We start from the raw sequence: 25,682 nt of genomic DNA on the forward strand, positions 1-25,682 counted from the left end.
AAAAATCAAAGTCTCAAATAGCTACATAAAAAAAAAAAATTAAAAAAGTTATGAGCCGGGATCCAAAGAGGGAAATTAGTAATAAATTGTTCTGTCCCCAATGCCAAAATTGGTTAAAAGAAAAAGTTGTTTACATGAAGATTTGGCTAGTTTCTCCCATTTTTCTCATAGTGTATATCTTTTTTTATTACTAGGAGGAATCTTGGTGTTCCTCACAGGTCAAGCAGAAGTACATTCACTTTGCAGGCGTTTGAGAAAAATGTTTCCTTACCGAGGAAAACAAGGAACACAAGGTAACTTTATCCTGAATTGTTTTTGCAAAGTTATTTTGGTTCAATGGAGCAATATTTTCAAAGTCGGGTTGCTGCTAGTGAATTGAAACATTCTTGTTTACATTCAGAGGCTTAAAGAGGCTCTGTCACCAGATTATCAAATCCCTATCTCCTATTGCATGTGATCGGCGCTGCAATGTAGATAACAGTAACGTGTTTTTTTTTTTTAAAACGATAATTTTTGGCCAAGTTATGAGCAATTTTATATTTATGCAAATGAGCTTTGAAATGGACAACTGGGCTTGTTTTTTTTTCGTATTTCCAACTGGGCGTGTATTGTGTTTTTAACAATTGTGCGTGTTTACATGTTTTACTAACTGGGCGTTGTGAATAGAAGTGTATGATGCTGCAAATCAGCATCATACACTTCTCATCGTTTCCACCCAGCTTCTTTCACTAAAGACACACAGCGTGACGTCACCCACAGGTCCTTCAAACTTGTCGTCGGACAAAGAAGATACATCGGCTGAAAGGCGCCCAAAAGGTTAATATGCTCGTCTCTAGGGAGTTTACTATGCTTACCTGCACATGGTGATGCTGTTGCAAATTCAACTGTACGCCTGGAGCTGTGATGTCTTCTCTCTTCCGACGCCAAGGTTGAAGGACCTGTGGGTGACGTCATCACTCCCAGCCAGCTTCTTTCACTGCAGACACAGCGTGACATCACCCACAGGTCCCTCAACCTTGGCGTCGGAAGAGAGAAGACACCACAGCCCCAGGCGTACAGTTGAATTTGTAGCAGCATCACCATGTGCAGGTAAGCATTGTAAACTCCCTAGAGACGAGCATATTAACCTTTTGGACGCCTTTCAGCCGATGTATCTTCTTTGTCCGACGACAAGGTTGAAGGACCTGTGGGTGACGTCACGCTGTGTGTCTTTAGTGAAAGAAGCTGGGTGGGAACGATGAGGAGTGTGTGATGCTGATTTGCAGCATCATACACTTCTATTCACAACGCCCAGTTAGTAAAACAAGTAAACACGCCCAGTTGTTAAAAACACAATACACGCCCAGTTGGAAATACGAAAAAAACACGCCCAGTTGTCCATTTCAAAGCTCATTTACATAAATATAAAATTGCTCATAACTTGGCCAAAAATTATCGTTTTAAAAAAAAACAAAAAAACACGTTACTGTTATCTACATTGCAGCGCCGATCACATGCAATAGGAGATAGGGATTTGATAATCTGGTGACAGAGCCTCTTTAAAATTATCTAGTGGTGCGTAGGGCCGGCCTGTTCACATCTAGTTTTTTCCTGATGTCTGAGGTATTGTCAGGAGGAGTCCCGAAGTTTATTTCTGACGGAAGGTAGCGATAGGCATACAGTGGGATACGATGCCCGAACCCACCACAGACACATCACTGTCCCTATATGGACAGTGACGTCAGTGGCTTCTCCAATCCTGGAGTCCTCGGCCAGGGCGCTACAAATGCTCTGGTGGAGGACTTTTTTTCATGCATTTTCTAGTGCGGCCCGGTATTACGTGAAGTGATTTTAAAATATCAAATGCACAAAATACAACTGCGTTATGGTTTGTTTCATTTTTGAGGCAATTTTGTGGTTCATGGTATTTTTTTTCCAAACGCAGCATGCTCTGGGTATGACTTTTTTCAGTATTCTCTATAAGATAGAAAAAACGCTAGAAAAAAAGCATTTCCAAAATAACGCCAAATGAAAACGCCACTAAAAACGCCTTAAAAAAAACATGTTTTCTTTTAATAACACTAGCGTTTTTAGAAGCGTTTTTTAAATGCCAGAAATCTTCTGTGTGAAGGAGGCAAAAAAATGTACTTGTTTCCATCATAGTTTATTCAATTAATCATTTTTACACCAAAAATTAATCCTCTTATTTTTCAGGGCATAATGAAACTATATATGTGTAGATTGTTAAACGCATGACATCGCTATAGCGCCGAAAACGAAGACCCTATTTCTTGTTCATATCATTAGGGTACACAGCATTTTCTTTTATAAATCAATGGTTTTAGTGATTAAAACAACTTTTAACCCGTTAGTGACCGGCCCATAGTCTTTTTACGTCGGTCACTAACAGGCCTTATTCCGATGCCATAGACTTTTTACGTCGCGGCATCGGAATAAGTAAACAGAGCAGGGAGCTGTCAAATCTCCCTGCCCTCAGCTGGCAGAGGCAGCTGAGGGCTGGGAGCGTCACTGCTCTGCCGGGTGAGATCGATATTAGTATCGATCTCACCTGTTTAACCCCTCAGATACGGTGCTCAATAGCGTGCACCGCATCTGAGTGGTTTTGGAGAGAGGGAGGGAGCGCCCTCTCATCCCACCGACACCCAGCGATAAGATCGCCGAGTGTCTGTGTCTCCGATGGCAGCCGGGGGCCTAATAAAGGCCCCCAGGTCTGCCTGTAATGAATGCCTGCTAGATCATGCCGCAGGCATGACCTAGCAGATGCCTGTCCGTTTTAAACGGACAGGCAGTAATACACTGCAATACAAAAGTATTGCAGTGTATTATAATAGCGATCGGAGCATCGCATAGTGAAGTCCCCTAGTGGGACTAGTAAAAAAGTTTAATAAAGTTAATTTTAAAAAAATGAAAAACCCACTTTTTCCCCTTACAAACTGCTTTAGTATTAAAAAACCAAAATAAAGTTAAAAAGTTACACATATTTGGTATCGCCGCGTCCGTAACGACCATAAAGCTATTACATTACTTAACCCGCACAGTGTTTTCTGTGAATCCTGACTTTAAAAAAATGTGATTAAAAAGTGATCAAAAAGTCGCATCTACTCCAAAATGGTACCAATAAAAACGACAAGTCTTCCCGCAAAAAAAAAGTGCAACTGCATCGGCGAAAAAATAAAAGCGTTACGGCTCTTCAAATATGAAGACACAAAAACAAATAATTTGTAAAAGTAGTAAAACATACAAAAACGATACAAATTTGGTATCGTTGCAATCGTAATAACCCGCTGAACAAACGTATTGTGTTATTTATACCACACGGTAAACAGCGTAGATTTAGGACGCAAAAAAGAGTTGCGAAATTTCTGATTTTTTTCTATCCCCACCCCCCAAAAAGGTTAATAAAAGTTAATCAATAAATAATATGTACCTAGAAATGGTGCTATTAAAAAATACAACTTGTCCCGCAAAAAACAAGACCTGACACAGCTATGTCGACGCAAAAATAAAAAAGTTATAGCTCTTGGAATGTGACAATGGAAAACCGTAAAAAATGGCTTGGTCATTAAGGTCTAAAATAGGCTTGTCATTAAGGGGTTAAAGGGGTTGTCTGACGAAAATAAAAATAATTTATATTTTCTGAAATTAATAAACTTTGGAATATACTTTGTCGCGTGCACCTGGTAGTTCGGAGCGGCCGTTCTTATGGTGACGCGCCAACACAGGCTCCTGGGGGAAGGAGCTCCCCCCCTCCTCCCTGAGTGTTGATGAAGGGGCTGGCTGCCTGGCTTATTTCATTAGCTAAGCCAGCCCCCTGCACCTTTCCCCCCCCCCCCCCCCCCCTGCGCCTATGTCAGCGTGTCACCACAAGAACGGCCGCTCTGAACTTCCGTTTCCATTCAACAGTAAACCTGCAATCCGTGCAGTTTTGGAACCAAAAGTATATTGGGAGGATTATTAATTTCAGAAAAGAAAAATAATCGTTTTTAACCCCTTCCCGCCGCAGCCACTTTTGGACCAAATGACAGAGATTCATTTTTGAAATCTGACGTGTTACTATATGTGGTAGTAACTTCGGAATGCTTTTACCTATCTAAGGGATTCTGAGATTGTTTTCTCGTGACATATTGTACTTTTTGTTAGTGAAAAAATTTGGTCGATTTTAAATTCAATATTTTTTTGTGAAAAACACCAAAACTTTGAGAAAATGTGCAAAAATTTGCATTTTTATAAATTTAAATGTATCTGCTTGTAAGACGGATAGTTATACCACACAAAATAGTTACTAGTTAACATTTCCCATATGTCTACTTTGCATCATTTTTTTTGAACATCCTTTTATTTTTCTAGGACGTTACAAGGCTTATAAGTTTAGCAGCAATTTCTCACATTTTCAAGAAAGTTTCAAAAGCCTATTTTTTTAGGGAACAGTTCAGATCAGAAGTGTCTTTGAGGGCCTTATATATTAGGAACCCCCACAAGTCACCCTATTTTAAAAACGGCACCCCTTAAAGTATGCAAAACAGCATTTAGAAAGTTTCTTAATCCTTTATGCATTTCAAAGGAATTAAAGCAAAGTGGAAGGGAAATTTGCAAATTTCATTTTTTTTTTGCAGAAATGCAATTTTTCCTGTAATACTGAAGGCTTTTACCAGAGAAACACAACTGAATATGTATTGCCCTGATTCTGCAGTTTTTAGAAATATCCCACGTGTGGCCCTAGTGTGCTGATGGACTGAAACAAAAGCCCCAGAAGCAAAGGATCACCTAGTGGATTTTAGGGCCTTCCTTTTCTTAAATTATATTTCAGGCCCCATGTCAGGTTAGAAGAGGTCTTGTGGTGCAAAAACAAAGAAAACACCCCAAAAAAAGACCCCATTTTGGAAACTACACCCCTTGAGGAATTCATCTAGGGGTGTAGTGAGCATTTTGACCACACAGGTATTTCATAGATTTCATTAGAATTGGGCATTGAAAATGAAAGATTACATTATTTTCCAATAAGATGTAGCTTTACCTCAGAATTTTTTATTTTTTCAACAAATAAATAAGGAAAAGCACCCCAATATTTGTTAAGCAACTTCTCCAGAGTATGGTAATACCCAACATGTGGTCATAAACTGCTGTTTGGGCAAGCGGCAGGACTCCGAAGGGAAGGCACGCCATTTAGCTTTTGGAGTACAGATTTTGATGGATTGATTTCTCTGCACCATGTCACATTTATAAAGCTCCTAATGTACCAGTACAGTGGAAACACCCAAAAGTGACTCCATTTGGGAAACTACACCCATTGAGGAATTCATCTAGGGGTGTAGTGAGCATTTTGACCCCACAGATGTTTCATAGATTTTATTAGAAATGGGCAGTGAAAATGAAAAATTACATTATTTTCCAATAAGACATAGCAGTAGTTTAAAAGCACCCTAACATTTGTAAAGCAACTTCTTAAGAGTAGGGAAATACCCCATATGTGGTCATAAACTACCGTTTGGATACACGGCAGGATACAAGGGAAGTAGCACCATTTGGCAGTTGGAGCACAGATTTTGCAGGATTGATTCCTGGGCGAAATGTTGCATTTACAAAGACCCTAAGGTACAGCAAGAACCCCTGAAATGCGACTTCCTTTTGTAAACGAATTAATAACGAATGAATCTTGGGGTGTAGTGAGCATTTTGACCACACAGGTTTTCGCTGAATTTATTAGAATTGGGATGTGAAAATAAAAACAATTAAACTTTTTAGTTGCGAAAAGATGTAGTTCTAGCCCAAAATTTTGCATTTTCACAAGGAGAATGGAGAGAATTCTTTACGAAAGTTGAGGTGCTTTTCTTTTAGAGTAAGGCAATACCCAAAACGTGGTCATAAACTGCTATTTGGACACACAGCAAGGTTTTAAAGGGAAGGAGCGCCATTTAGTATTTGGAGTGGAGATTTTACAAGATTCGTTTTTTGACACCATGTTGCATTGAGCTATAGTACCAATACAGTGGAACCCCTGAAAAATTACCCCATTTTGGAAACTAGATCCCTCAAGGAATTTATCTAGGGGTGCAGTGAGCATTTTGACCCCACAAGTGTTTTGCAAAAATGAGTACACAATAGATGTTGCAGATTGAAAATTGCTGTTTTCCACAGAAATGCCATTTCAGTGCCCAATGTGTTGTGCCCAGCTTGTACCATCGTAGACACACACACCATAAATTGTTAAGCGGGTTCTCCAGAATACAGTAATACCCCATATGTGGTCATAAATTGCCGTTTGGGTACACTGCCAGGCTCCGTTGGACCACTATTTGGCTTTTGAAGTGCAGATTTTGCTTGGTGTTTTACTGGTATTTCAGTTTATAATGTGGGGGCATATGTAAGCTGGGCGGAGTACATCAGGGTAAATGTAAGCTGGGCGGAGTACATCAGGGTATATGTAAGCTGGGCGGAGTACATCAGGGTATATGTAAGCTGGGCGGAGTACATCAGGGCATATGTAAACTGGGCGGAGTGCATCGTGGCATAATAGGATGATGTAATAATGGGGTGAATGAATAATCCATGGATTGGTGTGGTACGCTTTGAACCAATACTTTATGCACAGGCTGGGTTTATTGGGTATTATACAAAATATCTGTGCTCCAGTATTGCCTAATCTTTGATTTCTTCACTAGCCCTATAAGCAGCACAAGGCCTTAAAGTTTCCTCATCTCCGCTGCATCTACAGGGTCCACCTGTGGGGTCCAGTAAATGATGATGTGGGGTATTTAGTGAAATTCTACTGGACCTAAAAAATTAGTCTCTAGCATCATTTTGCATCATTGCGTTTTGAGAGTCATAACGTGTTATTTCTCCGTTGACAGAGCTGTGTGAGGGCGCGTTTTTTGTGGAACGAGCTGTAATTTTTATTGGGTTCATTTTGGGGTACATGCGATTTTTATTTTTTTTATCACTATTTATTCAAGTTTTTGGGAGATGAGGAAACCAAAATCATCAATTCCAGCACTGTTTTGTTTTTTATTTTTTTACAGTGTTCACCGTGCAGTATAAACAATATGTTAACTTTATTCTGCAGGTCGATACGATTACAGCGACACCAAATTTATGTTTTTTTTTGCGTTTCACTATGTTCCCACAATAAAAATACTTTCTTATAAAAAAATCATGTTTTAGTGTCGCCATTTTCTGACCACCATAACTTTTTTATTTTTTGGGTGATGTCGCTGCAGGAGGACTTGTTTTATGAGTGACGAAATTGTAGTTTCTATTGGTACCATTTTGCGTTACTTGCAACTTTTTGAACACTTTTTATTAAAAAATTTTTGAGACTAGATGACCAAAAAATAAAATGTCTGGGGACTTGAAGATCTGATCTTCTGATCCACGGTACAATACACTGCACTACTTATGTTGTGCAGTTTATTGTAACTGTCATATTTCATCTGCCAGTTAGCCTATTAGTTCCTGCCTCGGGCATGACCTAATAGGCTTCCGTACCTGGGCAACCAGGAAGCCTAGCAACGGCTTCCTGGTTGCCATAGCAACCATCGCCACCCGCAATCTCTCGCGGGGGGTACAGAGGGAGCCCCCTCCCTCTGTCAACCAACATTAATGCGGCGGACGCCATTGACAGCCGCATTGAAGGGGTTTAACGGCAAAGATCGGCGGTAACTGCCATTGCCGACGTTGCAGCAGGATGTCAGCTGTGTATTACAGCTGACAGCCTCTGAAGATGAAGCGCGCACAGCTCCTGTGCCCGCTTCATCTACAGGGCGTGACTGTGCGTCCTATTGCGGGAATGCACTGTGAATTAGGACGTACAGTCACGCCCAATAGCGGGAAGGGGTTAAATTGACTTTAGTTACAATTTTTGTTTACTTTTTAAGATGCAGTAACTATGTATTCAGTATACATAGAAGCTGTATCCTTCCATCAAAGCCGATTCTGTCAGGTCAGCCGGAATGACGGCTCAGCTGAAAGCTGGTCCTGCTGGTCAGAGACACCGCAGGATCCAGCTAATAAGGATCACAACAAAGTTCATGAACATGAACGTGATCATCATTAGCTGGATCCTGCGTGTCATAGACTCGCAGGGCCAGCCTTCATCTGAGCCGACAGTCCAGCTGACCCGAGGGAATCGGCTTTGACGGGACAATACAGTTTTTATGAAAACAGGATGCTTAGATTTTTCACAGTGGTATCACATCCGATTAATGAAATAAAATGATTTGATTACACCACCAATTTAGGGTGCTGACCTATTTTTTTCTTTCTGTTGGTATCTTACGGTGGTAGCGAGTTTTACCACCAGGACCAGGCACCCATAATATATTATAAAGAAATAGTGGAGTGCTGCCTGAACGAATTTGTTTGAATCTACCAGGTAGGAAAAAATCTTGGCTCCGTGCAGGCAGACCTCGTTTCTCCCACAGACACTGGCTTAATCGGTTTTAGCCTAGTGTCCGTAGAAGACACACATGACCTGAATCTTAGGTCTGCTGCTATTTTTTATTTTAGTTTTCTGTCTTTATATTTTCTCCAAAGCGGCAGGTAGGTTGTCAGCCGGGTCTCCAGCCTAGTCAACCCACTGCAGGTGCCAGTAAACCACGATTTTTCTGCACTTGTTGTTGTTGTTACCTCACTGCCGGTCATCTAACCTATTTTTAGCAGGTGGAGTGCCAGTACCCCCACTATATGTGCAAGGCTACTGAAGAGGTGACCCTGTGTACATTCGAAGACTTCAGTGTGCTTGAAATTGTTTCCTTACAGCCCCTCCCCACCTTCTCAGGCCTGCTCTTTATCTACAATGATGAAGGGGGTATGTTTATTCGGGTAAATAACCTTTTTGTGATCTTGCCTGAGGGAGCTTTTTCTGAGATAAAATTTGTGCTTACCTGGGACTCCATCCCCTATTGCCTGAATGAGTATTTCTCAGAGAGAGGTGTACCTAACCTGGGGCTTTATTCTCTTACCTGAGGGAGATTCTTCCCCTCACTGCCGTGGGGTCATCCTAAAAAGAGTCCTGGGCTCCATTGGCAGAAAAAACTTTTTGTGTGATTCTTCATACTATTTAGCCAGTAGTGTTCCACTGTCAGCAAGGCCAGATAAATTTAGTCCCCGACTTCTTAGGGGACTTGGTGGCAGCAGGTTTTGAGGTTTCCCTGCCCGCCAGCGAACCAATGAATGCATCTAGCCAATTAGGGCTCTACGGTGATATTCTCAGCGCAGACTTTTTGTTGGGCGGTCCTCCAGCTGGTGCAAGCTCCTCAGGGTGCGTTCCTCCCTGACTCTCGCGGCCTACAGCACATCTTGTAAGGAGCGGGCTCTGTTCTGTCAGATAGACATCTTCCAGCTCTTGTTTGGCATTTGGGCGTAACTCAGCACCTTCGGTCCAGTAGGCTAGCCCAGTGGGCTGCTTTTCCCTTTTGTGACATGTCTATTCTCAGGAGAATCCCAGCAGGCACCTGGGCCAAGGATATCTGGTAATGTACTATGCCTGTGGTGACTTAGAAAAATTTTACCTGCTGCCAGTCTACCTACTTCAGTGCCTGAAATCCAGACCCACCCAAGATGTTGTTCGCCCTAAGGATGTGCATATTTAAAGGGGTTTTCCAGTTTTATATAAATAAAGCTTAATCACTATATAAATTTGAATCTATACATCTTTCTAATATACTTTGTTTCAATTTCTCACCATTTTCCAGGTATTTCTTGACTGTCCGTGAATGAGAACAGTCTTAGTTTTACATTCCGAGGCAGCAAACCCGTACACTGCTAGGTTGTGCTCTCAGATGTGAATACAACTCTATCTAGTCTAATTTGGTATCGTTGCAATCGTAACAACACGCCGAATAAAGTTATTTTGTTATTTATACCACACAGTAAATGGTGTAGATTTAGGACGCAAAAAAGAGTGGCGAAATTTCAGTTTTTTTTCTATTTCCCTCCCCAAAAAAGTTAATAAAAGTTAATCAATAAATTATATGTACCCCAAAATGGTGCTATTAAAAAATACAACTTGTCCCGAAAAAAAAAAGACCACCTAAAGCTATGACGACGCAAAAATAAAAAACTAATAGTTCTTGGAATGTGACGATGGAAAAACGTAACCAAAGCTTGGTCATTAAACCGTTAGTGACCGCCCCCTATTGTTTTTACGGCGGCCACTAACGGGCTTTATTCCGATGCAATAGCCTTTTTACGGTGCTGCATCGGAATAAATAAACAGAGCAGGGAGCCGTTAAATCTCCCTGCTCTCAGCTACTACAGGTAGTTTTGGAGAGAGGGAGGGAGCTCCCTCTCATCCCACGGACACCCGGCGATAAGATCGCCGAGTGTCTGCAAATCCGATGGCAGCCGGGGGCCTAATAAAGGCCCCCAGGTCTGCCTGTAGTGTATGCCTGCTAGGTCATGCCAGAGGCATGGCCGAGCAGATGCCTGTCCGTTTTACATGGACAGGCATAATACACTGCAATACAGAAGTATTGCAGTGTATTATAAAAGCGATCGGATAATAGCATAGTGAAGTCCCCTAGTGGGACTACTAAAAAAGTTTAAAAAAAAGTTTCATAAAAAGTGGGGAAAAATTAAAAACCCACTTTTTCCCCTTACAAACTGCTTTATTATTAAAAAACAAAATAAAGTTAAAAAGTTAAACACATTTGGTATCGCCGCATCCGTATCGACCCCAACTATAAAGTTATTACATCATTTAACCCGCACGGTGAACGTCGTAAAAAATAAAATAAAAAAACAATGCAAAAATTGCTGTTTTCTTTGAATCCTGCCTTAAAAGAAATGTGATAAAAAGTGATCAAAAAGCCGCATCTACTCCAAAATGGTACCGAAAAAAACTACAAGTTGTCTCGCAAAAAAAAAGCCCTCATACAACTGCATCGGCGAAAAAATAAAAAAGTTCTGGCTCTTCAAATATGGAGACACAAAAACAAATAACTTTGAAAAAAAAATGTTTTCACTGTGTAATAGTAGTACAACATACAAAATCTATATACATTTGGTATCGTTGCAATCGCAAAAACCCGCTGAATAAAGTTATGTTATTTATACCACATGGTAAACGGCGTAAATTTAGGATGCAAAAAAGTGTGCCGGAATTGCAGTTTTTTTCTATCCCCCCCCAAAAAAAAATTCATAAAAGTTAATCAATAAATTCAATATACCCCAAAATGGTGCTATTAAAAATTACAACTTGTCCCGCAAAAAAAAGACCTTCTACAACTATGTAGTTGCAAAAATAAAAAAATTATAGCTCTTTGAATGAGACGATGGAAAAACGTAAAAAATGGCTTGGTCATTAAGGTCTAAAACAGGCTGGTCATTAAAGGGTTAAGGTTTAAAACAGGCTGGTTATTAAGGGGTTAAACTGTCTCCGTGTGTAAACACAAGGTGACAAGTCCGTGGCAACATCTGTCATAGACAGCTGATTGTCACAGGGAGCCGTCGGGGGACCAATCACAGTGGTCCCCATACAGCGATCACTGTGATTGGTCAGTCAAATCTGACTGACCAATCGCAGCATGTAAAGGCAGGGGAAACCGTTGCGTTCTCCTCATTCCTGTCAGATTGTTGAGGAGAACGGATCTGTACGCTTTGTCTCCTTGTAAAAGAACTACAGACCACCCCCAGTAACCCCATTCACGCCCTCCCCCTCTTTTTTGTTCTATTTAGGTGTAGGGCGTTAGGGGGGCAATTAGTTAGAAATAGGGCTAGTGTTGGAACATTTATCAGCTTTAGGTTTATAGGGTTAGTGTGGTAGGGATGTTTTAGCGTGTGTGTGTGTGTGTGTGTATATGTGTACAGCTTGAGAAAGGTTCTTTGATGGACCGAAACATCGCTGCTCACTTGAGGTGAATAAATCCACCCTTTTTCATCAATCTTGAAGTCCTGGTGCCGTTACTTGATCCTATGGTCTCTGTATATTTCCAATCGGGGAAGTGATTTATCCTCAGTGCTGTGTTCATGTTGCATTGGGATTTTATATATATATGTATATATATTATAGTTACATAGTTAGTACGGCTGAAAAAAGACACATGTCCATCAAGTTCAACCAAGGGAAGGGAAAAGGGAAGGAAAAATTTCTACACATAGGAGCTAATATTTTTTTGTTCTAGGAAATTATCTAACCCTTTTTTAAAGCCATCTACTGTCCCTGCTGTGACCAGCTCCTGCGGTAGGCTATTCCATAAATTCACAGTTCTCACTGTAAAGAAGCCTTGTCGCCTCTGCAGCTTGAACCTTTTTTTCTCCAGACGGAGGGAGTGCCCCCTTGTTTTTTGAGGGGGTTTTACAAGGAACAGGATTTCACCATATTTTTTGTATGTGCCATTAATATATTTATATAAGTTAATCATGTCCCCCCTTAGTCGTCTTTTTTCAAGGCTAAATAGGTTTAATTCTTTCAATCTTTCCTCATAACTTAAATTCTCCATGCCCCTTATTAGCTTCGTTGCTCTTCTTTGTATTTTTTCCAACTCCAGGGCATCCTTTCTATGAACTGGAGCCCAGAACTGAACTGCATATTCTAGATGAGGCCTCACTAATGCTTTGTAAAGTGGCATTATTACATCCCTGTCCCGCGAGTCCATGCCTCTTTTAATACACGACAATATCCTGCTGGCCTTTGAAGCAGCTGATTGACACTGCATGCTGTTATTGAGTTTATGATTTACAAGTACACCCAGATCCTTCTCAACAAGTGAATCCGCCAGTGTAGCGCCCCCTAGGACATATGATGCATGCAGGTTGTTGGTACCAAGATGCATAACTTTACATTTATCTACATTAAACTTCATTTGCCAAGTGGACGCCCAAACACTTAGTTTGTTTAAATCTGCCTGTAATTCATGAACATCTTCCATAGTCTGAACTATATTACATAGCTTGGTGTCATCTGCAAAAATAGAAATAGTGCTATTAATCCCTTCCTCTATATCATTAATAAATAAGTTGAATAATAGTGGTCCCAGCACTGAACCCTGGGGTACACCACTTATAACCGGGGACCATTCAGAGAAGGAATCATTGACCACAACCCTCTGGATACGGTCCTTGAGCCAATTCTCAATCCAATTACAAACTATATTTTCTAAACCTATAGTCCTTAATTTACCCATTAGGCGCCTATGGGGGACAGTGTCAAATGCCTTTGCAAAGTCCAAAAACACTAAATCCACAGCGGCCCCTCTGTCTAGACTTCTGCTCACCTCTTCATAAAAACAGATTAGGTTAGTTTGACAACTTCTGTCCTTAGTAAAACCGTGCTGGCTGTCACTTATAATGCTATTTATTGTCACATAATCCTGTATATAGTCCCTCAATAGCCCCTCAAACATTTTCCCCACGATGGATGTTAAGCTTACTGGTCTATAATTACCCGGGGAAGACCTAGAGCCCTTTTTGAAAATAGGCACCACATTTGCCCTGCGCCAGTCCCTTGGCACTATACCTGTCACTAGAGATTCTCTGAATATTATGAAAAGGGGGACAGAAATAACTGAACTAAGCTCTTTAAGAATTTATTTATTTTATTTTTTTAATATACAGTATGTATATATATATATATATATATATTTTTTTTTTAATATACAGTATATATATATATATAGTGTAGCGTTTAGTTAGCATTCCGTGGAGTCTATTATCGTTACACATTGTAGGGCGTAGGTCATTAGGTAGCGTAAGTTAGGTATAGGGCGTTAGGGGTCAAAGTTAGGGCTAGTGTTAAGTTTAGAGTAAGAAAATGGCTCAGCGTATGTATACGGCAGAGAAGAGGCCTATGCCATCATCTGCTCGGATACAGAAAGTGCAAGTGAGTGAGACTGATGAGGAATTTTTAATGTTATCGTCCACTAGCACTGGTGATGATGAGCCACTGCCAATGCGCTGCAGGCACGATTGTCTGCCTAGTACTAGTGCCATTGACCCCGATTGGGTGCCCATGGAGTCATACACCACGTGTGTTCGAGAATTTAATTTTGTGACTGGCATCCAAATCCGCATCGAGGTGTTTAGGGATGAGGACTTTTTTTAAATATGCTTTTCAGCTGAATTATTACTCCTGATGGTTAAACAGACCAATTTATATGCTGCTCAATTCATCGCCAGTCACCCCACTCTTATTACACCAATAATAGCGTATGGTAGACATTTTTAAAATTTGGGGCCTCCTTTTGAACATGGGTTTGGTAAAGAAACCCACAATTAGGTCCTTTTGGACATCTGATGTCCTGTACGACACCCCTATGTACAGAGAAGTGATGACAAGGCAGCGTTTTGAAACTATATTGTGCTTCCTTAATTTCTGTGACAATACAAGTTTGCCCACCCCGCAGTGACCCCAGCTGTGACGGGCTTTTTAAAATTAGGCCATTTTTAAACATTTTCACAGGCATATACTCCAGAAAAAAATATCACCGTGGGTGAGTCCCTGGTCCTTTTCAAGGACCGGCTACAATTCAGGCACTATTTGCCAAATATTTGCCAAACACAGGGCCCGATTCGGGTTAAAAATGTATAAATTGTGTGAGAGTGACTTGGGCTACACTCTCAAATTCAGAGTATATGAAGGGAAAGACTCCCAAATTGTCCCTCCAGAATTCCCCCCTTCACTCAACAGCAGTGGAAAAATTGTGTGGGACCTTTGGCACCCTCTTTTGGATAAGGGGTACCATTTTTATGTGGATAGTTTCTATACTAGTGTACCCCTCTTCAAGTGCCTGTCTGCAAAAAAAATTGGGGCCTTTGGCACCATAGGCCACAATCAAAAAGGACTGCCAAATTCCCAGGTCATCCAGAAATTAAAAGCTGGGGAACACAGGGGACTTTATAATGAGGACTTGCTGCTTGTCAAGTTTTGTGACCATGTTCTCATGCTAATATCAATTCACCCAGACCGCAGCAGGCCCCAATCCTGTACACTGGACAAGTAGTACTGTCCGTAAGCCTGTGTGCATACAGGACTATAATAAATTTATGGGTGGGGGTGGACCTTGCAGACCACATGCTGCAGCCCTACAATGCTGTTCCGAAATCCTGGATATGTTACAAAAAAAACTTGCCATTCACCACATTAAAGTGTCCCTGTAGAACTCATTTGTCATTTTCAGAATGGCGGGAGACCAGGGATCATATCTTGATTTATCAAGAAAAGGTTATTCAAAATCTGATATTTGGAGACCAGGGGAGGGGCTGCATCATCAAGTCAAGCCAGCAGAATTGACCCTGGACAACAATTCCCATCCAAAGTGACCCCAACTGCCAAAAAAGCAGACCCCAAAAAAGATGTTGTGTATGTTCTAGAAACGGAATACGGAATTATCAATGTGACACCTGCCCAGAAAAACCAGGGCCCTGCATTAGGGAATTTCCGTGTGCACCATACATAAATTAATAATTAGATTTTCTAAAAAATTTTTGGCCCTTTTATAAACTTTCTGACATCTTATCCAATCCATTGTTTGTTTGTTTTTTCACTTCACTTTTTATTACACTATAATATATATAAATTGGAATACAGTGGGGGCCTATAAGTCATTCAAGCTAAAATTATGTCCTGAAAATCGTAGATGGGTTCCTGTCATTTTTCGCCCCACCATGTGGCCAGGCAATGGATTACATCCTAAGTGGGGGTATTTTTAAAAACAGAATTTTATTTTTTACACAGTCTTTGCATTAATTCCTGCCACAAAATGTGGCCTAAAACTACTCACTACACCCTTAGATGAATACCTTAGGGGTGTCGTTTTCAAAATAGGGTCACTTTTGGGGGTGTTACATCGTTATGCCAGCTCAAATCCTTTGTAAATAAGGAGTGGGGTCTATAAGTCATTCAAGCTAAAATTATGTCCTGAAAACCATAGAGGGGTTCCTGTCATTTTGGGCCCCACCATGTGGCCAGGCAATGGATTACGTCCTAAATGGGGGTATTTGTGAAAACCGTAGAAGCAGCGCAATAATTGTTGGGGTGCATTCAATTCAGTTTCATATACTGTGTATGAAAAATATGTCCTCTAAATGACACATTTGTGAAAAAAAAAACGGAAATGTTATCTCTTACATTAATTCCTGCCAAAAAACGTGGGCTCAAAATGCTTACCACAGCCCCTGTTGAAAAGCTTGAGGGGTCTTGTTTTTGAAATAAGGGCATTTTTGTGTGGTTTCTTATGTTCTGGAACCTCTGAGCCTCTGCAAACCTTGCTTGGTGCATGAAAACAAAATGTACTTTACAATTCTCAAAATGTTCACAATTTCAATAAAATTTGTACGCCCTGTAATGTGCTTAAATTTTTTTTCTTTTTAATACATTGCTGTCAAAATAAAGTATACCTGGAAATATACATGTCTAAACACATTAGTACAGTATATACATACATTTGAGAAATATTTTACTTGAAACAGAGTTTTTTTTTCAAGTTTTTTTTTATATTTTTTTATTTTTAATTAAAAAAATGCAAAACGTATCGGCGTATTTTTAAGTATGAAATGTGACAAAAAAAAAACAATGTCAGAATTACTGGGATATGCAACATTTTTACGGATTTATTCGCTGATAAAGTCATGCGTATTTGTTGTTCAAAATCTGGCCCGGTCATTAAGTGTTAAGGTCCTTTGCGCATGCTGCAGATTTTGTTGCAGAAAATTCTGCGACTGAAAGTCTGTCCAATTCGTTTGAATGGGGTTCTTTCTGCATCAAGCGCAAAATCTGCAACAAAACCTCATTTTCATTTAAACAGATCTAACGGAGTTGAATGCCTTTACATCATTAATATCAAGTTTCATTTTGAAATGCCCCACCCTTTAAAAAAACAAAAAATAAACACAACTAGTTTTTAGTTTAGTTTTTTTGTTTTTTTAACTAAAGCGAGTGTCATACTTTTGCTTTTCAGGAGTAAATGAAAATGACGCAGATGTACGGGAAGCAGAGGCACTGAAAGAGTTTAAGAAGTCAAAACCAAAGAAAAAGGCGGTACGTTTAGCATGTAGAATTGTTTGTAGAAAATGCCACTGTTTCATAATGCTAATTAATAATCACGTCCTAATATTTTTGTATCTTTATTTAGAATCTCCCTAAAATCAGTTTAGACCATTATTCTGCTTTGCCTATGGATGAAGGCGATGAAGACCGGGAGGCTGTTGCAGATGATGATGAAGAAGAGGGAGAGGGGTCTGACTTAGACCTGGATTTAGGAGATGCTGGATCAGATGAAGGTTTTGGTTTACTCTTATTTCTTCTTTGTTATATTGAACATAGCTGTGCTGTCTCTTCGTTTTAATGCATTTGTGATGTCTGCTGAAGGAAAATGCTGCCTGTATGGCCAATGCCACTGATTTTATATTCACTGCTTCTTTATGATCAGTTCTTTCTGTGATAAAAGTATGTTTTAGGGTTTTGCTGGGACTATAGAAACGTACATAGTTGTTTTCACGTGTGCCAAAAATTTTGTTTTGTTTCAAAGATTTTATTTATATTTTTTATAACAGAATATGTTTCAAATAGATTATAAAATAGTTTTTTTTTCTCTTTCTAGATGAAAAATCCGACTCCTCCATTCCACTTTATGTATTACCATTGTATTCCTTGCTAGCTCCTGAAAAGCAGGCCAAGGTAACTGAATTCTTCTTCGAGTTCGCATCCTTCTGTATAGCAATCATATTGTCCTTTTGTGATGACGTATGGTTTGACATATGTTTTCATGCAGGTTTTTCGCCCTCCACCAAGTGGCACTAGGTTATGCATTGTGGCCACTAATGTAGCAGAAACATCTCTCACTATTCCTGGTATAAAATATGTTGTTGACTGCGGAAAAGTAAAGAAAAGATTCTATGATAAAGTCACTGGTGTTTCCTCCTTCCGCGTGGATTGGACTTCCCAAGCTTCAGCTGATCAGAGAGCAGGAAGAGCAGGGCGTACTGAGCCTGGCCACTGCTACAGGTGACATTCCGCTGCTACTCACTTATGTTTGTCTTTTTCAGTCTATTCATGTTTGTGAATCTCACATCCAGATCTTATTGTAAGAACGCAATTCAAATTCCTTGTTATCTATTAATATTTTTGGTTTCCATTCTTGTACACGAAACACGTCGCTGCATCAAACACTTTTAAGTTGCATCATGACATTTTGTTAAATTCCTAACATTTGTGTGTTGTGTCAATGTGAGATTGTTCCCTGCATGTCTAAGATACTCTAGTTTGGACTAGGCCCATTTCCAAATCCTATCTCTAGAATGCTACCAGTTTAATCAATCTCAATGTGACCAATAGCTGGATGAATTTGGCGCAGCTTTTCTTCGTTTTAGTGATAGTGTTTTTGAGAATCTTAACCGGTTAAGGACTAGGCTGTTTTACAGCTAAATAACCAGAGCAAATTTGACAATTTTGCTATGCGCTTCTTTAGATGACTATTAGGCTGGGTTCACACGACCTATTTTCAGGCGTAAACGAGGCGTATTATGCCTCGTTTTACGCCTGAAAATAGGGCTACAATACGTCGGCAAACATCTGCCCATTCATTTGAATGGGTTTGCCGACGTACTGTGCAGACGACCTGTAATTTACGCGTAGTCGTTTGACAGCTGTCAAACGACGACACGTAAATGGACTGCCTCGGCAAAGAAGTGCAGGGCACTTCTTTGCCACGTAATTTGAGCTGTTCTTCATTGAACTCAATGAAGCACAGCTCAAGATTTACGAGCGTCTCAGACGGCTCGCAAAATGCGAGGAGGAGCATTTACGTGTGAAACGAGGCAGCTGTTAACAGTCTGTCTTTTCACACGTAAATGCCTCTCATCGTGTGAACATACCCTAACTCTGCAGGTGAATAAAGTTCATCTTTGAATTTTACACTCTTTTTAAAGGACAGATAGGGCTTTGTTTTAGTGGCATTTGTCAGTATATATCATTTTTATTTTTTTCTCTAAAGTGGGCAAAATTGGAAAAAAATGCAAGAATTTAGCAATTGCGTCAGTTTATGCTAGCATTTTCACACATAGAATGGACTACGGACAAAATTCATCCCATTTCACATTCTTCCACTTCTCCCGTGCATGGGGATACCAAATATGTGTGCCTTATTCACTGTGCGGGCATGTGCCAGGGCTTGGCATAAAAGGAGGCTTTTTGGTCCAGGAATTCTGCATTTGATTTTATAGCCACATACTGTTTTCTGGGGGGCGTAATGCTGCTGAAACATTAGAATCACCCCATAAATGACTTCATTCACACAAGTAGACCCCACAAGGTTTTCTTCAAGGGGTTTATCATATTTTTAGACAGTCCAGTTTTCTTCTGAAAGTTTCTTGAATAAGATGGATCAAAATAAAATTAGCAATTTTTTTAGCAAATGCGTCAGTTTATACCAGCATTTTTCACACACGGCATAGACCACGGACAAAATTAATCTCCTTTCACATTCTTCCACTTCTCCTGTGCATGGGGATACCAAATATGTGTGTCTTATTTATCACATAGTGATGTAGGAGGGCGGACGATAGAAGAAGCTTATTTCACAAATCGCTTTTTTTCAAAGCTGGTTTTACAAAACTCAACAGAGTTTCTAGAACACTTCCAAAATATCTGCTCTTGAAGCAGAAATCCCAAAATATTCATCTAGGGGTATAATGGGAATTTATTTTTTGGGGTTTTCTAAAATAAGAAATTGCAGGTTTATGCAAATGGATCTCTCCAGCAGATGAACTTTAGAAAACATGCAAACATGACATCCACCCCCCACCCATTCCCTCCCTCACCCTTGGAGTAAAATCAGGGGAAAAATAAAAATGTAATGTAGGGCAAATATATTTTCAACAAATTAACTAAAATCTAATAATTCAGAACAGTGTGGTATTTTTTAAAACATGGCTCAATGCACAGGCCTGGTTGCGAGGGACATGAGGGACAGAAATATCGGGAATCTTTGCGGTGCCCGTCTTTTCTGCAGACGCAGCACTTTTTTTGGGGGTTGCTTCTGGTTGGTGTTGGGGGAATCCGACTGATGAAGTGTCTTTCAGTCAGTCGCGTGACATCCTCAGACTGGGGGCATTCTCGGGTGTCCTGAACATCAAAAATTAGGCCTTCAATAATTTTCTCCTGGAAATCCAGGTATGTGTCTCTGCCTCTGTTTTTTTTATAGAGCACAAATGAATTGTGGATGGCCACCTGTAACAAATAAATGGCCACTTTTTTGTACCAGGTTTTTGTTTTTCGCTTTACTAAATAGGGCTGTAAAACCTGGTCGCTTAAATCCACCCCCCCCCCCCCATGTACTTGTTATATTCGGACACACTCACTTGTTTGTGCTTGTCCGATGTTGCCCCTCTTTCCCTCACTGCCTCTGTTCCTGCGGTATGAATCGTGCTTAGCACATACACGTCTTTGCGATCCCTGAACTTGACCGCCAGCAATTCCTCAGATGCATAAGCACATGAGTCCCCCTTTACCATGCGCTTCCCCACTAATTGCTGCGGAAAACCAATTCGGTTTTTGCGCATGGTACCACATGCCCCAGTCCTTGCAGCATGCAAATGCCTAAACAGGGGCACACTGGAATAAAAATTGTCGCAGTACAGGTGGTACCCCTTGTGAAGCAGAGGCTGCATTATCTCCCACACGATCTTACTGCTGGTGGAAAGATCAGGGGGGCATCCAGGAACATTTATTGTGCGGTCCCGCCCTTCATAAATTCTGAAGGCGGTGGTATATCCTGACCCGCTTTCGCACAGTTTATAAAGCTTAACGCCATATCTTGCCCTTTTGGAAGGTAGATATTGGCGAAAGCTAAGTCTGCCATGGAAGTTGAGGCGGGATTCGTCCACACTTACATTCTGCTCAGGGGTGTAAAGTTTCAGAAATAAATTATTCAGGGAATTTATTAGCGGTCTTATTTTGAACAACCGATCCCGGTTAGCATCGGTACTTGGGGGGGCCTGTGCGTTATCATTGAAGTGGAGGAACCTCATTATTGTCTCATAACGAGACCTGGGCATTACTGCAGAATATACTGGGGTGGCTTGGGCGGGTCTTGTTGACCAGTAAGACCTAATGGAGGGCTTTTTGACAATACCCATATTTAGGGTGAGCCCCAAATTTTTTTTCAATTCCTGCAAATTGGTGGGCGTCCAATCTCTGGCATGGGTGGATGAAGGTTTCTGCCTTCTATATTGAGTGGCATATAAATTTGTTTCATGGACAATCTGATTTAGGATGTCGTCCGTTATAAATAAATGGAAGTAATCCATTTGGACAAAATTTGTATTGTCCACGGTTATGCCAGGAGTGGCAGTAAATCCGTGGATTCTAGGCCCAAAAGATGGGGCAGGTGCCCATACAAGAGCCTGGACTGGAGGGACCAGGCTGTCCCGTGCTACAGCGCTACTTGGCCCTGCGCTTTCATGTTCTGCAGTTTCAAGTGCATCAGGGACAACGTCCCCTGAAGATGAACCTGAAGTGACGCTGTCATCGTCACTACCTAAAACAGGTTCCATCTCTGACGCCATCTCTGATGCGGTCTCCGACTCAGACCACAGCATGGCATATGCCTCCTCGGCGCTAAACAACTTCCTCGCCATAACGTCATTAACACTAACTAAACAAATTATTATTTATTTTTTTATAAAACACACAAACTAACTGGTATATATATCTACACTACCGCTAACAAAAAAATAAACCGCTACTGCTATATATATTATATATATGTGGATATATATATAATTATATATTCCCTACCTGCCTATTCTAATGGAAAGAAAGAAAGGTAGATAGGTAGAAAAAAAGATAGATGGATAGACATATTGTATAGATAGATAGAAATCTATCTATACAGAGAATGTTTTACAGTGCAACACTTTTTTTTCACAGTATTCTTCTGGCAGCAATTCTCTCGAGTCTCTTCTTCTCCTCAAACTGAAACAATGTTTGAGGAGAAGAAAAGAGGCAGGAGATTTGCTGCCAGAAAAGTCAAAATAAAACAAATGTGGTCGCTGTGATAGGTTTTCACAGCGACCACATGTTCAGGGACCATCAGATTGGTCCCTGATACTCTGCCCAGTGCCCAGAGCTGTTGGTAACAGCGTGAGCACAGGGCTGTGTGCACGCGATCGCGTGCACACTGTTTTATATGCAGAAATGCATGTGATCGCTGTGATTGGTTGTCACAGAGATCACATGTTCAGGGGCCAAAAGATTGGCCCCTGACATTCTGCCCAGTGCCCATGGCTGTTAGCAACAGCCAGGGCATAGAGCTGTGTGCACGCGATCGCGCGTGCACAGTCTCTGAAGTGCCGCCGTAATTAGTCTATACGGCGGACTTCAGAGACCCTGACCGCTGGCCGTATAAATACAGCCAGCGGTCGGGAACCTGTTAAAGGAAAGGTGTCGCGGAAAAAATATTTTTTATATAAATTTGCTTTTAGTATGTTATTAAAATAAATTTTATTTATTTGTGTGTTTGTGTTTTACTTTTTTTCTTTCTTTTACTTCTCTATGGGGGCTGCCATTTTATTTTTCATCTCTGTATGTGTCGATTAACGACACATACAGAGATGGAATACAACACATACATCTCCATAGAGAATGCGAACGGGAGCCGTTCCATTCACTACAGTGTACGGCGTCTGTGTGGGAACGGCGCATGCGCCGCTCCCGCACAGTCCAAAAGGAAGGTCTTCGGCAGAGCGACATCCGGCACCATTTTCATGTGGACCGGAAGCCGCGGCCGGACAGTAGGATGACTACTTCCGGTCGCGGCTTCCGGACATATGTTCCAGGCAGCGTAGACGCGAGGAGTAGGATCGGAGGCAGCAGCGGCGGCGGCAGGAGCAGGTAAGTTATGTTTGTGTATGTGATGTGTGTATATGTTCGTGTTATACTGTCTGATTACCACTGTATCTAATCCTCCTATACTGTGTGCCGCCATTTTCTGAGCGAATGCACAGTGTAGGAGTATTAGAAGATTCAACCACCTCCTTCTCCTGGCACTAGCCAGGATAAAGGAGGGGGCATTGTGTGAGCACACTAGAGCGTGTGTGTCTACACCAAATTTGCAGCATAAAGCAATGAGGTTGCTTTACCACATTGCAATGCTGCAATTTTGGGAATTGCTCCCTCTAGTGACCAGCACATGGAAATGTTATAAATTAGAATCTATTTAAAAAAAAATTAAAACAATGTTTAATCACTTAAATACTAACTGTTAAAGGGAATGTGTCGCTAGAAATTATTTTTATTTTTTTCAGTTAAAGTAAGTAATCCTGCTTAGTATAACCTCGATATTCATTTTACTCACATGCAGGTTGTACTCTTCAGCCGTCTTCAGCGATTTTGAACAGTTTTCCCAACCAGAAATAACAAGACGTCCTGTTGAAGATTTAGTTCTTCAAATGAAAGATTTGAACATTGAAAAGGTGAGATAAAAATAATCATAGCATTATGAAGATAATTTAATTTTTCTATTGTTGAATGGCAGATATTAAAAGACCAGATGAAAATAATGTGCATTGTAAACATGCAGTAAATGGCAGTATATGTATGTACAAACACGCGTATATTCTTTTAATCTTTGTTCGGAGCAGCTAAGTCAAGCAGTATCCTAGAACAAATGTCCTCCTGTTTGTTTTTATTGATAAGTAAAATACGGTACTCTATGAATAACCTACTGGTTTGATTTTAGGTGGTAAATTTTCCTTTTCCCACGCCACCTTCATCTGATGCTTTGAAAGCAGCAGAGGAGTTATTAATTGCTCTTGGGGCATTGCAGGATCCTCCCAAAACTGACAGGTATGACTATAATATTACTCATTTCTAACTTGCAATGTAATATTGTCGGTGAATTTAGCCAAAATTGATTATATCCACCAACAAATACTTAAAGGAGTTCTTTGGAATTGTTAAAAAGGAATTTTTTTTCCCAGAAATAGCACCAATTGACAAGATTGGTGCTATGTCTGGTATTGCAGCACAGTCCCATTAATTTAAGCTGCTATACCAGACAAAGCCCATTGACAAGAGTGACGTGGTTTCTGGAATAAAAGCAGACCTTTTTTTATTTTCTAATCCCAAACTACCAATTTGTCTCCAGCCATGTACAGATTGAATGAATTGCTGCAGATGAGTTTTAACCTTTTTAAATATTTTATTTCTACAGACTGAGAGCACTACAGACAGCTAAACTTAGTAGTCCAATCACACCCCTAGGAAGGACCATGGCATCTTTTCCAGTTGCACCTCGATATGCTAAAATGCTTGCTCTGGGGAAGCAGCACGATTGCTTACCATATGTTATTACTATCGTGGCAGCTATGACTGTCAGAGAGCTGTTTGATGAGCTGGAAAGGTAGGCGATGGATACCTTGACAATACTCTTTGCTGTTTAATTGTATATTTAGCGCATATATTGTTTCTCCCAGGTATAAATACATTATTGAATACATAAATGAATTGCTTTAGTTTTTGCTGCATAAAGTAGTGACTGATTTAAGAGGTCTGTCACTTGGTCAGTAATGTTGCGTAGTTTAGGAGAATTTACACCATTACGGAGTTAGTGAGCCCATTGCAGTAGCAAGAATCGTCCAAATGCCGGAGCCAGTAGCTTTAAAGGAGGACCTAGAGTAGAATTTGATGTGGCTTTCATGTGTTTCGTAGAATGACGCTGCGTTTGCCATTGGCTAGGCAAGAGACAGGAAGATCCATTGTTGGTGATTTAGGCCATTTGGAGGAGACCTCCCCTGGAAGGGAGTATATAATATTTAACCAAGTGGTATTTTAAAAAATCTTGACCATACAGTATGTTTCCACTCCTTGGAAACTATGTTCTTGAACTCCAAATGAGAAGGGAAAAAATTGAGACCTTTTAGGTTGGTGGAAGAAGACTAGTCGGGTGTAAGTTTCCCGTCCTTCACTTGCAAGGTTTTTCAAACTGTTTTAATAAGGCTGTAAACTGCTGAGGACAACTTGCAAAATGTTTAATTTTTGCTCCAAATTGGAATTTGAAAGTTCTCCCTCAGACATTGCCTCCCTAGTAGGGGAGGAAGCTGCGGAACATACACCCTGGGGAACGTGAGGAACCGTCGAAGTAAGAAACACTGATGGCGACTGAGAACAAGCCGATCTAACCCGTTTTTGAGGCCTGCCACAGGCAAAGGAGGGGGATGGAGGGTACAGTTGGGGCTGTTCGGAGAGACAAACCAGGATGCCCATCATAAACTGGGTAACATAAGTGACGTCACTGACTGCCCTATAAGGTAGTAGACCCACTCTGGTTCAGCCACTTCAGCACTAGGCATGGGCAATGCTGTGGGTGGCGAAGCAACGGATGCTTGGCTTTGAAGCCGGCATGCACAGAGAAATAGACTGACCATGTGAAAAATTTCCGCTACCAGAGGGGAGGAGCCTGCTCTCAGGCATGGCAGTATCAAGGGGTCTCCACGCTCCTCTTTAAAAAAGGGGATAGTGGTGACAGTCCACTCAGATACTGCAAGGGCAGGACAGTTACTCCATTTTAATGAAGGGGTAATGGCTGCACAGTGTTACCTATGTTCTGCTAGTTCATTAGCCCCTAACGGAAGAATATCCAGCTCAGAGTCTGAAAGAGGGGACCTGAGAGAAAATTTTTGTGCCCAGGGGCAGATCCTACCCAGTTCCAGCGAGTATGATGCTGTCCTACAGGTAACAGCATCAAGAC

General features: G+C 40.8%; 1 protein-coding gene across 3 annotated transcripts in view; it reads left to right on the plus strand.

The window, feature by feature from the left end:
- DHX37 (DEAH-box helicase 37) overlaps window positions 1–25,682 on the plus strand; it is a 94,146-nt gene that overhangs the window by 52,220 nt on the left and 16,244 nt on the right. For all 3 annotated transcript variants that reach the window (XM_075833483.1, XM_075833492.1, XM_075833501.1), the window contains exons 12-19: window positions 195–293; window positions 16,893–16,972; window positions 17,067–17,214; window positions 17,535–17,611; window positions 17,706–17,938; window positions 23,295–23,406; window positions 23,673–23,779; window positions 24,147–24,335. In XM_075833483.1, the coding sequence (XP_075689598.1) occupies window positions 195–293; window positions 16,893–16,972; window positions 17,067–17,214; window positions 17,535–17,611; window positions 17,706–17,938; window positions 23,295–23,406; window positions 23,673–23,779; window positions 24,147–24,335 (1,045 nt within the window). The remainder of the gene's footprint in view (window positions 1–194; window positions 294–16,892; window positions 16,973–17,066; window positions 17,215–17,534; window positions 17,612–17,705; window positions 17,939–23,294; window positions 23,407–23,672; window positions 23,780–24,146; window positions 24,336–25,682) is intronic.

The sequence above is a fragment of the Rhinoderma darwinii genome, chromosome 1 (assembly GCF_050947455.1).
Source record: "Rhinoderma darwinii isolate aRhiDar2 chromosome 1, aRhiDar2.hap1, whole genome shotgun sequence".
NCBI lineage: Eukaryota > Metazoa > Chordata > Amphibia > Anura > Rhinodermatidae > Rhinoderma > Rhinoderma darwinii.